At 36.4% G+C, this 13040-nt stretch overlaps 1 protein-coding gene across 4 annotated transcripts in view; it reads right to left on the reverse strand.

The window, feature by feature from the left end:
- LOC111039641 (uncharacterized protein CG43427) overlaps window positions 1–13040 on the reverse strand; it is a 57577-nt gene that overhangs the window by 8379 nt on the left and 36158 nt on the right. For 2 of the 4 annotated variants that reach the window (XM_022323238.1, XM_022323235.1), the window contains exons 4-8: window positions 3886–4712; window positions 2148–2656; window positions 577–690; window positions 372–483; window positions 162–283 (exon numbers count right to left, since the gene is read on the reverse strand). In XM_022323238.1, coding sequence (XP_022178930.1) covers window positions 162–283; window positions 372–483; window positions 577–690; window positions 2148–2656; window positions 3886–4712 — 1684 coding nt within the window. Of the gene's footprint in view, window positions 1–161; window positions 284–371; window positions 484–576; window positions 691–2147; window positions 2663–3885; window positions 4713–13040 lie in introns of all 4 variants that reach the window. The other 2 variants (XM_022323237.1, XM_022323236.1) reach the window with 2 other exon arrangements.

The following is a 13040-nucleotide window of genomic DNA, read 5'->3' on the forward strand; positions in this document are numbered from 1 at the left end:
TTATTATTTTAAAAATAAAAATGAATTCTAAGGCTTTTTTTTGTTTTGTTCTATAATGCTATACGGAAACCCCCGAAACATCCTGTACGGCTGTAAAGCACTCAAGTGTATATTGTATATTTCCTGTACTTTATTATGTAATATAAATATAGCACACTAACCCTGGTAGTGTCGTGTGGTTGCCGTTCGGGTTTATTCTGATTGTACAACAGTTTTTCCAGCCGACGTTCCTCCTCCAAGAACGACGTCAAATCGGGCGGTTTTGACTTCAAATTTTCCAAATCTATAACACGTAGTATACACCACAAGCATGAGATACACGGCTAAATGGGATTGTTCACAATTCATCTAAATCATTTCATCAGATTTACCGTGCTCGTAGCTGGCGTTGCCGTTCGTGTATTCTTCCAGGCCAAGGAAACTGGAACGTTTCATCCACATTTCTTTCTTTATGCGTTTGGCCGACTCCAAGCTGTCTACAGCCTGTGCACCAGCACGCAACAATAATACACGGAATTCAGTACCATATATATATGGATATCAAATTATAGGTGATAAATAATGATTAATACTTACGGGTTCTAGCGGTAATTGCACCTGGCCATCGTCGTCTGGATACGCGTCTACGGGTGGTGGAGGTGGTTTCTCTTTGGGGGGTTCCAGTGCGTTGATGGGCGTCAGTTCGAGTACCTGAAGAAGACAAGCACATCGACACAAGTCAAAAGTCTGATTTAATGTACTTAAAAACACCGGACAAAGGAGCGGTTAAGAATTCATTTGATCACAAAAGAAAAAATGTAAAACAATATAAATCACTATCAAGTCTACCTGCGAGATGGCAATTCGAGCGAACACATATATATATATTATATATATATACTTAATGTGTCCGTAAAAATATTGCTGATCTACTATATATAGTATGCTAAATCCTACGAATTTGTGGTTAAAATATAATAATGACAATCGATGGCGGGACATTATCGTTTGCGATCAAATCTCGTAAGCGATCCGTTAAACCACGCGATGCGGTGTATAATAACATGTAATAAACTCGGGTGGCGGTTTTTGTTATATTATATGGTTGCAAAGCACGTACGTCATTACTCATTAGGTATATGAACCTAATATATATATATATATACGTATATTACAATGTTAATCCAGCGGTTTTCCAAACTCTCATGATTCGCGTCTTCCTCATTATAGAAACACGGTCCACACCTTCCATCAATAATATTACATACACAAAAGGTAGAAAAAATTCATAACTATAGTAGTGAACTATAAAATAAAAATATAATTGGTAGGAACATTTCAATTGGATGTATTTTATTTATACAGTTATAGGTACTGTGTATGTCGCGTGTGCCAACAATAAAGAATAAGGAAAGGAAAGAATCGCTCCTATCATAATATCACATTTCCGAAACCTTAAACCCAGACCAACGCAAAGTTAGGACCACTCTAGAACTCGTGCTGAATTCAAAATTTCTCAGCAAAATTTAATATCCATCATAAATTTATAAATCTGCTTCTTCTGACTTTCATTGGGGTGAAGATCGTTGGTTGTAAACCATAACCTAATGCAACCTGCAGTATAGGAATGCCGGGGCAAGTTTGACACACTCTGTACTGCAATATACCGAACCGGTATGCAATATAGTAAGGCTGATGACTGTATTTCAGAATACCGGTATACCGTAATTCAGTAATTACCACTGTTTCGGAAAATACCGTATACATTTATAATATAAATCCGTTCACCTTTTATCTGATATCCTAATACTCGGGATATAAACAACTATTTTTAGGATTCCGATCATTCGAAGAAGGTATTATCTTATCATTTTAGTAATTATTCCCCCACAGCATTGCAAAATATTTTTTTATACAAAAATGAATAATGAAAATATAATTATTAAAATAGATGTACTATTTTCCTGGTCCAGTATAAAGATATCTTACAGGGTTCTTGGTATTTACCATGATATGGTATTTTTCCTAAGTGACTAACGTGATCGGACACCGGTATAGGAAAATTTGAAATACCACCAGCCCTACAGTATAGTGCAGTACTGCAGTGTCAAGTATATAATTCGTACCCAAGATATTATTGTAGGTTACATAGTATAACATAGTCTCACCATATTGTACGTGTCGTCGACGTGCTGTTGGACGACATTCGGCGGCTGCTGCAAAAGCACGGGGCTGGGCTGTAAGTTGGACCGTTCCTCGTCGTCGGCTTGGCTCACGCAACTCGACATGTCCTCGGTGTGCACGCCGCTGTCTTCGGCGCTCAGACACGAACCCGGGTAGTTACCGTCGTCCGGGTCTTCGACCGTGTGACCACACTCCTGGTCCAAACTGTCGATCGAGTGCCTGCTGACCAGATCGGAAAGGGACGAGAGCTGCTGATGGTGACGGATGTGCTGCAGGTGATGGTGATACTCGTCCTCCACCATGCAAACGCGTTCTTTCTCCAGTGCTACTATAGGTTTTTCCTCCTCGGCCATCATCTCCTCCTCCGCCGACGCTGTCGTCGTTTCGTCCTCCACTTCCGAGTCGACCGCCAGACCGCGGTGCTGCAATATTTCTTCTTCGCTACTGTAAGTCACTTCCTGTTCGCTTTGCGGCTCCACAATCTTAGATGGATCTATTCCTTAGAAAAAAAAATACACAGTTAAATAATATACGCACAACACACAATATACATAATATTATATACTATTTATTATGATCAACGTTGAGATTTGAATGCTCTTAAGATTGAATAATCGCAAAAAATAAATTTAATATGTACATTTCTTATAGTTTAAAATTATAATAATAGAAACGAGTCGTGCAATGATGAATTTTTGTAGAGACACTAAAATAGTATAATTATTCTGTATACAAATGTCAATAAATATAAATATGAAAATGATGATCCACGAGTGTTGAATAGTATATATTATATACTATATAATAACGTAAACTATCTTACCACTACCAATGTACCACTATCCAGTATAACATTTTTTATAGCAAATATACCACCTATAACCCTTTATACCATTTGTACCACTTATAATCTATTTTCGCTTCAAGAATAAATTATTGTGAAAAATGTATTAAAAATATGAAAAATGTTCTAAAAAGTTGAATTTATGAAAAAATGCGTAGTGCCATACAACACATTTTAAACTTACGGACAACATAACATTGTGTCATCATATAATATAATATTACAGTAGTATGATATGATATAGATATCGCATTTAAGTACAATACGAGAATGTAATATATAATTTCGACCAAAATGAAAATAAATGTATAAAGTCTTAAAGCTCATCGTTTCAACCAAGTACTGATAATAGATGTTGAATTTCAAACTATCAGATGAAAAACACCTTTTTTGGGTACCTATGTGTATTTTATCACAGTGCGATTGTTAACTTTTCTAAGTACCAAATAACTATTATTACGGAGTTAACAGAAGGACGAATAATAATATGCGAATACATGAAAATCTTTTCATTCACTGCAATGTCATAGTAATTTGTACATAGAATTTATCACATCCATATATATATATATATATATACAATATACGATATACCTATATATTTTTTAGATTGTTTTGTAGGTATATTTACAAAAAATAACGGCATTGGCCCAGAGCAACCAAACAAGCCATAACTAATTATACGAGTAGAATAAACCATTCCCGATTTTCAAAAATCACCGTGAAATTTGTATGAAAGATATGTGTATACTTGCATTACATTTATTATTGTTTATCTTTAAACTAAAAAAATATTAGTTAGGTGCCTATATATTATAAATCCGATAAATATATCTACAATTTATTAAAAATCATGTCACAACACGTGTGTAACGTACGTTTTAAAATCTTACCTCGCAACGGCGACTCGGGCGGAGAAATATCTTCGACCACTTGTTGCAGGGAAACGTCTGTGGTGGTAGCGGCAACACTTGCCGGTGGCGATGGCGTCGGCGACGTTTTGACAGACTTTTTTTTCGCGAGCGATGGTTGTCTAGCCGCGATAGTGTGCTGCACGTCGGCAGCTTTCGTCTCCGAACAAATCTTCTCGAATATCTCTCGGCGTTTACCAATGTCCACCTTGGGCAGTTCACCGGTGGCTGAGGCGTTCAAGTCTCTCGTGGACTGCGATCGGGTCTTGAGCAACATGACTTTCTCCTCGATTTTGGGGGCCGACATCCGACGCCTTATCTCGGCCACGGCGGGCTTACGACATGGCAGCGGCTGCTCTTCGCACTTGGCCACGGAAGTCCGCTTGGACTCGGCGAAATCAACGTAGTCTTTGATAGCCCTGTCGTATCCGTTTTCGGCCACCGCCTGTTCGGTCACCGTTGGAGCGACCGCGGCGATCGTCTGTACCGTCGCCACTCTGACGGCCACAGCCACGGGTTCTTCGGCTCCACGGAACACGTCTTCCTCCTCGTGGTCCTCTTCAGGCAGGTCTTCAGTCCGGCTACCAAACTGGTGCAGGACTCGATCCTTAACACCGCCGTCCGCCGAACGACTGCGATGCTCCTCCGCCACGTGATCCCGATGCACCTCTTCTTCATCGTAGTCGTCGACGCAGTTCTTCTTGCCCGTGCTCAAACCGAGGTCGCTGAGATCGTTACCGTCGTCGTCATCCTGGTACAAGGCGGGCAAACTCCTCAATCGGCCGCTTCTACCCCTGCAGACACAACATATACAATAACCTGATTAGTAAATATACATACGAATGTATGATTAATGAAACATTAACTGTCGATGTATTTTTTAATCGAGACGATTCGACGGATAAAAAATGTGAAATTTCGGCGCAGGGCGTTAACGTTTTAAAGTTGAGTGTTCCCCAAAAAAATATAGGTAATAGCAGGGCGGTCTAAACTCGTTTTGGATATATTATTATCGCATTGGCACGACAGCATATTATTATATTATAATATATTATGTTAACATTCGTCAGTTTCGCGCTCGACGCACGGGGGCTGACCGATTTATACTTATATTATACATGCGTACCTATACTGCTATATTTAATATTATTATGTATGTGCATTCGTATTATGTGTGTATCGTCGTGCGTAGTTGTTATTATTATTATTAGAACGTGAGTCGTTTTGGTTTGTGAACTGCAGTTCTCTCATAATCCTGGATATATCATAATACAACTTTCACCTGGCCAGTTTAATTGGCATCCCATTGTATACAGCACTGCAGCAGCGCATATGTCCCGATGTAGTAATACAACTTTACATAATTCAATTCCCATTATCGTTTTCGTTAGCCTGAATATCGTCGTATTCGTCCGTTGTCGCCACCGTTCGCAGCCCCGATGTCTTTATATTAAATTAGAAAAAAAAGCGCTTCTTTTCTCCCCCCATCAATACATAACACATTGATTGTCACGCCAATTCAAAAGTAATTTGCCACCGACCGCTCGCTATACGCACGAGGCGCCTATACAATATAACAGCTACTGCCTGTATAATATATGTAGGTATATATAATTGATCGCACTTTTTTCGAAAGCGGGGTCATTCATGTACATGGGCATTATATTATTATATTAATACATAATATAAAGGTATACCTACCGTGCGTAAAGACGACGAAATCCGCCAATCAATAGACATATTAGTGGCAATGACTAAGGTGGTAAAGATGTGAAAATATTCGATTATAGTGAAATACTTAGGTATTATACCTATCTACAGCCATCACGTACTGATCTCCAGCCGAGAGCGAATAGTCGCGGATAATGGTGATTTCAGAAGTATTATATGAAGGTGTATGTATAAAGAAAACGCATATTGTATATAATACATATATATATAGAAAGCACCGACCACACTAATTGAACTTATTGACATTATCTGCAGATAGTTAACGCTTAAAAACGGCTACCGGCGATCAACTGTGCTCAACAACTGCGCAGAATTGAGACGTGAAGACATTTTATTAATCTCTCTTCTCAATGTACATATTGTTGAAACATAATATCGCAACCGGAAATATTAAATTTCATGTTTTCGCAGACTCGATGAAACTTTATTTTATAGAAACTTTTCAAACTAAAACGCAATTCTTTCTTCGTGATATTTTAAAAGATTTCAGCGAGTATAAATATTGTTGTTAATCGTAGGTATACTTACACGAGACGATTTTTTTACGTACTCTCCAGTTCCCAACATATCCAATACCATATTTAACGAGACACGTCTGAGCATTGACAAGTTGATAATATACAATAGAAATGGATTCAAAGTCAATTGTTTTCAAAACTTTTGACATAACTATAATTTGCTAACTATAACTGACTGGACAAGTTATTTTTCACTACAATAAATGTATTACGTGAACACATTGTTTTAAACGGGTTTTTAAGTGCATTTAGTAAATAATAATAATATACATGCGGTGGTCGATGTAAGAAAATAATAAATATTGACCCGACAGCGTATAGGTATATACGTCGTCCTTGAAATTGTTTAGTTTTGAAAAGTTCTGTTCGAGTGATATTTTAACGCGTCGAAATCGTGTAAAACGACAATACCCCCCAACACACATCTCGTCCAATGAAAAAATATGTATTGCATGCTAATGGACTAAACTACGTATATAGACTGCATATCCAAACGAGTCACCACCGCTACAGTATTTTGTCGCGTTTCGGTCGATTTTTCCGAGTGATCGGATTAATAATAATAATATTATATACGTCCCGCACTGGTGGAAAGTGTCACGGCCATAGGGCGGACCGAGAGGATTAACTCGCTATATATATATATATATATATATATGTGTGTATTCGAATAATCATTCGGTAACGAGAATATATTATAGGATATACGCGAGGCTCGGAGTTGCGGTGTTTTTCATTATGCGTATATATACGCGTCGGCATAATAATAACGAGCGAGTACAATAATGATAATATTATATACATTCGAATGAGATTGAAAATTAAAAACAAGGCTGTATGTTGTTATTATTATTATTATTTTTTTTTTATCTAGCCGTTCCCGCGTTCGATTTTCGTCGTTGTTGCGCACTGCGGCCGATATAATCGAAATGTTATATGCACTGCACAACGAAAACGAACGACCATTTCGCCATAGGTTTACACAGCCGCAATGCGCGTGTGTGTGCACGGGCCGACGGTTTTCGTCGAGAAAAAAACCGTACGAAAACACAATGGGTGAGAACCAAAAAAAAAAAAAATAAAAGGAAAAAATATATATATAATGCTAATTAATATAATATAGAGACGCGCGCCGGTCAGAAAAATCAGAAAGGAGACGATGATGTGGCGTGTAGAACCGCACGCGATTGACCGTACTATATATTATAATATTACACAAACGCAGGACTCGGAGATCATATCATTACAGGTCGGTGCGGACTAGGTACGTCAATCGTACCAACGATCTCCGAGGTATATAATAGGTGTAATATGTACGTGTAATATATCCGACAACCGTCATTCAAACTAGACGGATTAAACATATAGACGTGACGTTATATAATATAAAAGCGTAAGCGAAATGATTGTGTTTTTCAGTTTTCTAATTTCCATTCACGAGACCACCTATACATATTGTGTGGTACTGACACAGCAGCTGCACCGTGTACCTACTTATATGCAGAACAGCACCGACGACGCCCCCGCAACCAAGTGCGACCCGCCTGGTAATTTAAGGCACGTATAAAGTTTTCAGAATTAAACTCTGATTTTCAGTTTCAATTTTTCAGAAACATTTTTTCGCTTTCCATGTACAAGAAATGTACACGGTTTACCGGAAGATGTTGACGGGTTCTGCAAATAATACAATGGTTGAACGTCACAATATCGGATATCTGAAAAACGAAGTCTGCACGGCCTTCTCCGTTGGGTACGTCGACACTCGACATCGATGCACATACGATCGTGCGAGATGGTTTTTCAGTGCTCCGCGATAGTATATAATGTTATTTGATCGGCAGACATTGTAAATCAAACATATGAAAAATGTAATACAACGCTCAACATACGTTGTTCTCACAGAAATTAAAAAACATCTAAAATACAGTAATAGTTTTTTTTTTTTTTTTTGAAAGCGTTTAAAGTTCAAATCACGAACATTTGCAAATTATTTTGTAGTTAAAAACGTATAGAATTATCGATTTAAGTATAGAGGCTGACACTAACCTCAGAATCGTTTTTCTTGTGCAATATGTTTATCGTTTAAATTTGAATTGAAATTTAACGCATCCATTACTGCGCAGTGACCTACTCGATGACGACAGGTCCCACTCGAAATCTTCGATACAGCTAAGCGACTTCCCCGGTTTTTGTTATTTTGTAAGATACGGCATAATACCGTTACCTAGTCTATCTGTATTATTGCATCATAAAATAATAATAATCATGTAAAATGATTAACTCGCGCGCAAGACCGAACGACGTGATATCATGCCAATAATTCCGTAGTACCTGTGTCTGTATAATTGATATGCGCGAGCTGCCCTTAGGCTTTGGGTCTTCAAGTAATAAGGGAAAAAATTATTTGGAAATCATTTAAAAGCTCAGTATACCTACTTATATATATATGACATAAATTATGCCGAACGTGGTATTATATACACGCGGTAAGGGTCGTGTGTACAATCGAATGTTTTTACTTCATACCAATCTATACGAATGTAATATAGGTGGTAACTACATAATATTATGTGACCCTGGGTACCACCTCTACCCCCTCTAACCTAACCCTGGATTAAAGGGGGGAGGAGACAAGCCGCGCAGCACGGTCCCGAGGCCAACCTTTTTTCAAAAGTTCTGGTATGTTTACCCCACTTGCCGTATACTTGTCCGGTGCCACTATACAACTGGTATTTTAGTAACTGTGCAGATGTTAATAACGCGGAATTAGTGTCCCCGCGACGAAAAAGCAGGTCCGTGCTACAATTTAAAACAATAATGCATCATATTATCATTGAGTAAATATATACATGATATTGTATATATTGTATATATTTTATACAGCACGTTAATAAAGAAGTTTTCAAAGTCAATAGTTCTGGTTTTTAATTTCGATTTTCCTTTAACAGTTTTTCATTTTCGATATCATTCGATTGTAGGGTTGAACGGCAAATGTCGACGGGTCTTGCAATAATAATACTATTACCATCATCATGTCGGATATCCGAAAAACAAAGTCACGGCCTTCATCGTCGGGGACGTCGACGCCGCATAACATGGTACACGATTATATTTCAACGCTCCTCGATAATCTGTATACCCATCCACTGCTGTTATTCGATCGGCAGACAGCACAGGTGCGTGCGTATAATATAATATCATGCCACATCACCGGATGAATGTATATATAATTTGCGAAGAATTTTATAATAGTACTTCGGACGGGAAAAAAATCTATATGTGTACCTATACGTCGTTATATTATATAGTACTGTAATACATATCCCCGAAAGCCGGTGTTTATTGTACCTGTGCGCACATATTATTATTATATTATGTATATTATATTATTTTCGCCGGGTGTGCAATGGCGATTTTTCCACGCCTCTACTGCAGCGATTTCGATTTAGATACTAATATTATTATATTATTATACACGCGTTCAGCAGCAAGTACCCATACGCGTGTATATACATATAGGTATATGTACACACCGGGGCAATAGCGAAAAAAATTCATGCACGGGCAGCACATAATATAACGAAGTATATGGTAGTAGAAAAATTGTTGGGCTCGCCCGAGTGTTCGGTTCGGTCCGCCGATAATAATATTTGCACAATATGCATAAACAATAAGGAGGAAGACGAAATGCACGCGGACGATTGCCATACACGGCCACATAATAATATTATTATGCCTGTTATGCGACACACGACGATATAGCGCAGGATACGTCAGCGGAATTATTGCACCATCGGTCGGGACCATATGGATACGTAGTCTCTCGTTAAATCGTTATACGTCGAAAGATTCTAATCGTGCTACGGACAGACATACTGGTCGGTTTGTATAGTGAGTATATATATATATAGTTCTACGTGAACCCGGATAAAATGATCACATATTATGTTTCAATACGCGGTTTACATTTTGACTTTTGAATCTTTCGGGGAAAAAATTACACGTATTATTGTGCAACGAGTACTCGATTTACTGTTAGCAATTAATCATTCTGTATGATGTATTAACGCGAGCGTGATGTATATAACACTGCGCAATTATTGGAAACTCGGTATAGATAATCATTTTTTTTTTAAGTTCGAAAACACGAGTTTAAACGTTTTTACATTTATGTATTTTTATTGAAAGCTACGGTTTAACCGGTTTAAGGGATCCCATATTATGTCCTGTATAGCATTAAAATATTCTCACTACATCATCGACTATATAGGGTTACTGACTTTCCGATATTGATTAACAAATAGGTGCTGTACGAAAATACTGTATTACTATGTATACAAAGTTCAATTTGTATTTAAATGAGTTGTGCACGAGACTGTGCGATAATTATTTGTGTGTTTTCATATTATATCCACCCTACCCCCCTCCACCACCACCACAACCACCACCACAAAAGACAACCCAAGACGTACTGACCGATTTTTGCGGTAAACTTTCAAGATAAATGATACTTACACAGTTACACTTATATATATATATAGCTAAACCTATTTTACAGGTATCGTCGATAGGTTAAACGCGTTCGTTGACCTCCGAACAATAATACTTAATAATTATTTTTTTAACGAAATTACTGTCCGCGCGAGAGTAAAGATACAAATAGATCAAATTTTTGCACGAATGTAAAATAATAACTACGTTGCCAATTAACCAGATATATGTCGGTTTAATTAATTTATCAATCACGTCCACTGTTCTATACGACTGTAGTGTAGGAATATAACTACCGCCGCAATCGAGTTTTAACGACCTAAAAATCAAATATTATCATTCCATTCGACCTACATAATTTTGAGAATAATTAACTTAAAAATCATTTCTATAAATAATTCGAATAAATCACCGTCGAAATTTAAATAAATCACTATTTACAACAAAAGAAATTGTATTCATTTCATAATACAATATTATGCAAATGAAAATACCGATGTTTGTTCAATCCCATGTACGATTAAGTTGGCATATATAATAACTGGAATATTAAATAACACTCGGAGAATCTGCATTACGAGTATAGGTACACGTATTTTTTTTTTATAAAATGCCATCATAATGACTGGTGTGTAATGTACTTACACATTATGTGACATTGTGACAATAAATATAAGAAATTCTCACAGAATGACGCAATATTTAAAAATCAACAAAAATAATTCTAAACTTGATTTTTGGTAAAGTTTACATTACAAATATATAAGCACTTGTTTGCTTCTACAACCGCTGCACTTATAGTTTTGCTGCTGCTACAGTGATTTAACATGCACAGTGCGTTATCTTAGAACAGCCATAGTGTAGAGATTCTCACGAGAGTCTACTCAACCGGTTTTTTGCGTAAATTTCCAAAACAAAAAAAAAAACATGCCTATACATTTTTCTATACCTAGAACGTACAGTTTTTTTCCTAGTCGTCATTAGCTGTACATTGTCCCAGTTAACAAAAATCACACATTCGATTGTGACCGTTCAGTTATATTACAACGTATATCAATCACACGTTATACGGTTACATTTAGCAGTATAAACATTAAACATATTACATACTTATTGTATAATAATTTATAGATATGTATACATAATATTATTGGAAAATTAAGTCTCAATTAAAAATCACAACCCAACGCCAACGACTGAAATGCAAATGGGACAATCGAGCTATAATTAAAATGGAAACAAAATATTATAATGAGTAAATTAATTAGTATATTATAATGTCTAATATTATTGAAAACCCCATCATTTCGATAGGCTGAAAGAGTGGAAAACAGATATAATAAAGTTACAGCCTGCAGCAGATATAATTTCATATTAAATTTATCCATTTTAATATAGTGTACATTCGTGCGAGAAAATCTCGTAAATAATATTATAAACCAATCTGAAAAAAACCGTCTGACTTGATAGTGATAAAAATTATAAAAAATAAAACGACCTCGAATAAAGTACCTATATGCACATATTTTTGCGACTGGTAATCAATGGAGTTACGATAAAGGTGTTATAGGTGTATATAAAATATAAGCTGGTACCTACATAATATACGAAAACAACAACGACAAAAGTCTAATTTTTTTTTATCGATTACTTATATACTTAATACACTATAATATGTATAAGTACAACAAACAACACACCGTGTTCGTGTATGAAAAATTGTTCATGAAATATTCAAAAGCGAATAGGATCAATAAAATAGTATGATTTCAAATATATAGTTTAACATGAACATGGTAGCAAGTAACAACGGTCGACCTTTAAGAAATATACATGTGTGTGACACCAACATCACTATCGTACACTAAACTATTATATAGTACACGCGTGCATATACGATATACCTAATGGCTAATAATGATATAGATTACATTTTTTATAAACCAAAAATAATTAGTAATTATCATCAAATATCATCCAACTGCAAAATTAGCATAACCTATACCTGATAAAAATATACTAGCTACAAATAAGTACAGTATAGTGAAGAAAATTAAAATTGTATTTTAAATTCTGAACGGAGCAAAGAATGCGTACAATTGGCTTTACAATTATATGCGTGTGTGTGTTTTATTTTAGCCCGGCGTCAACTTTGAGAGCAATAAATCTTCAATCTTTAACTTTGAGCGTGGTTTCTGGTTGGAAATTCGATTTATTTGATATTTTGAAGGGGTCAAAATAAAAAAATTCCCAGTCCCTTTCATAAAAACCGGAAAAACGTAAATATTTGAGCAAAACTAGTTTTTGGATCTTGCATAATCTTGCAAAATGAACTCGAGCACAAGATCGTACGAACTGATATACATATACCTACAATGTACT

Source organism: Myzus persicae, unplaced genomic scaffold, assembly GCF_001856785.1.
Source record: "Myzus persicae strain clone G006 unplaced genomic scaffold, MPER_G0061.0, whole genome shotgun sequence".
Taxonomy (NCBI): Eukaryota; Metazoa; Arthropoda; class Insecta; order Hemiptera; family Aphididae; genus Myzus; species Myzus persicae.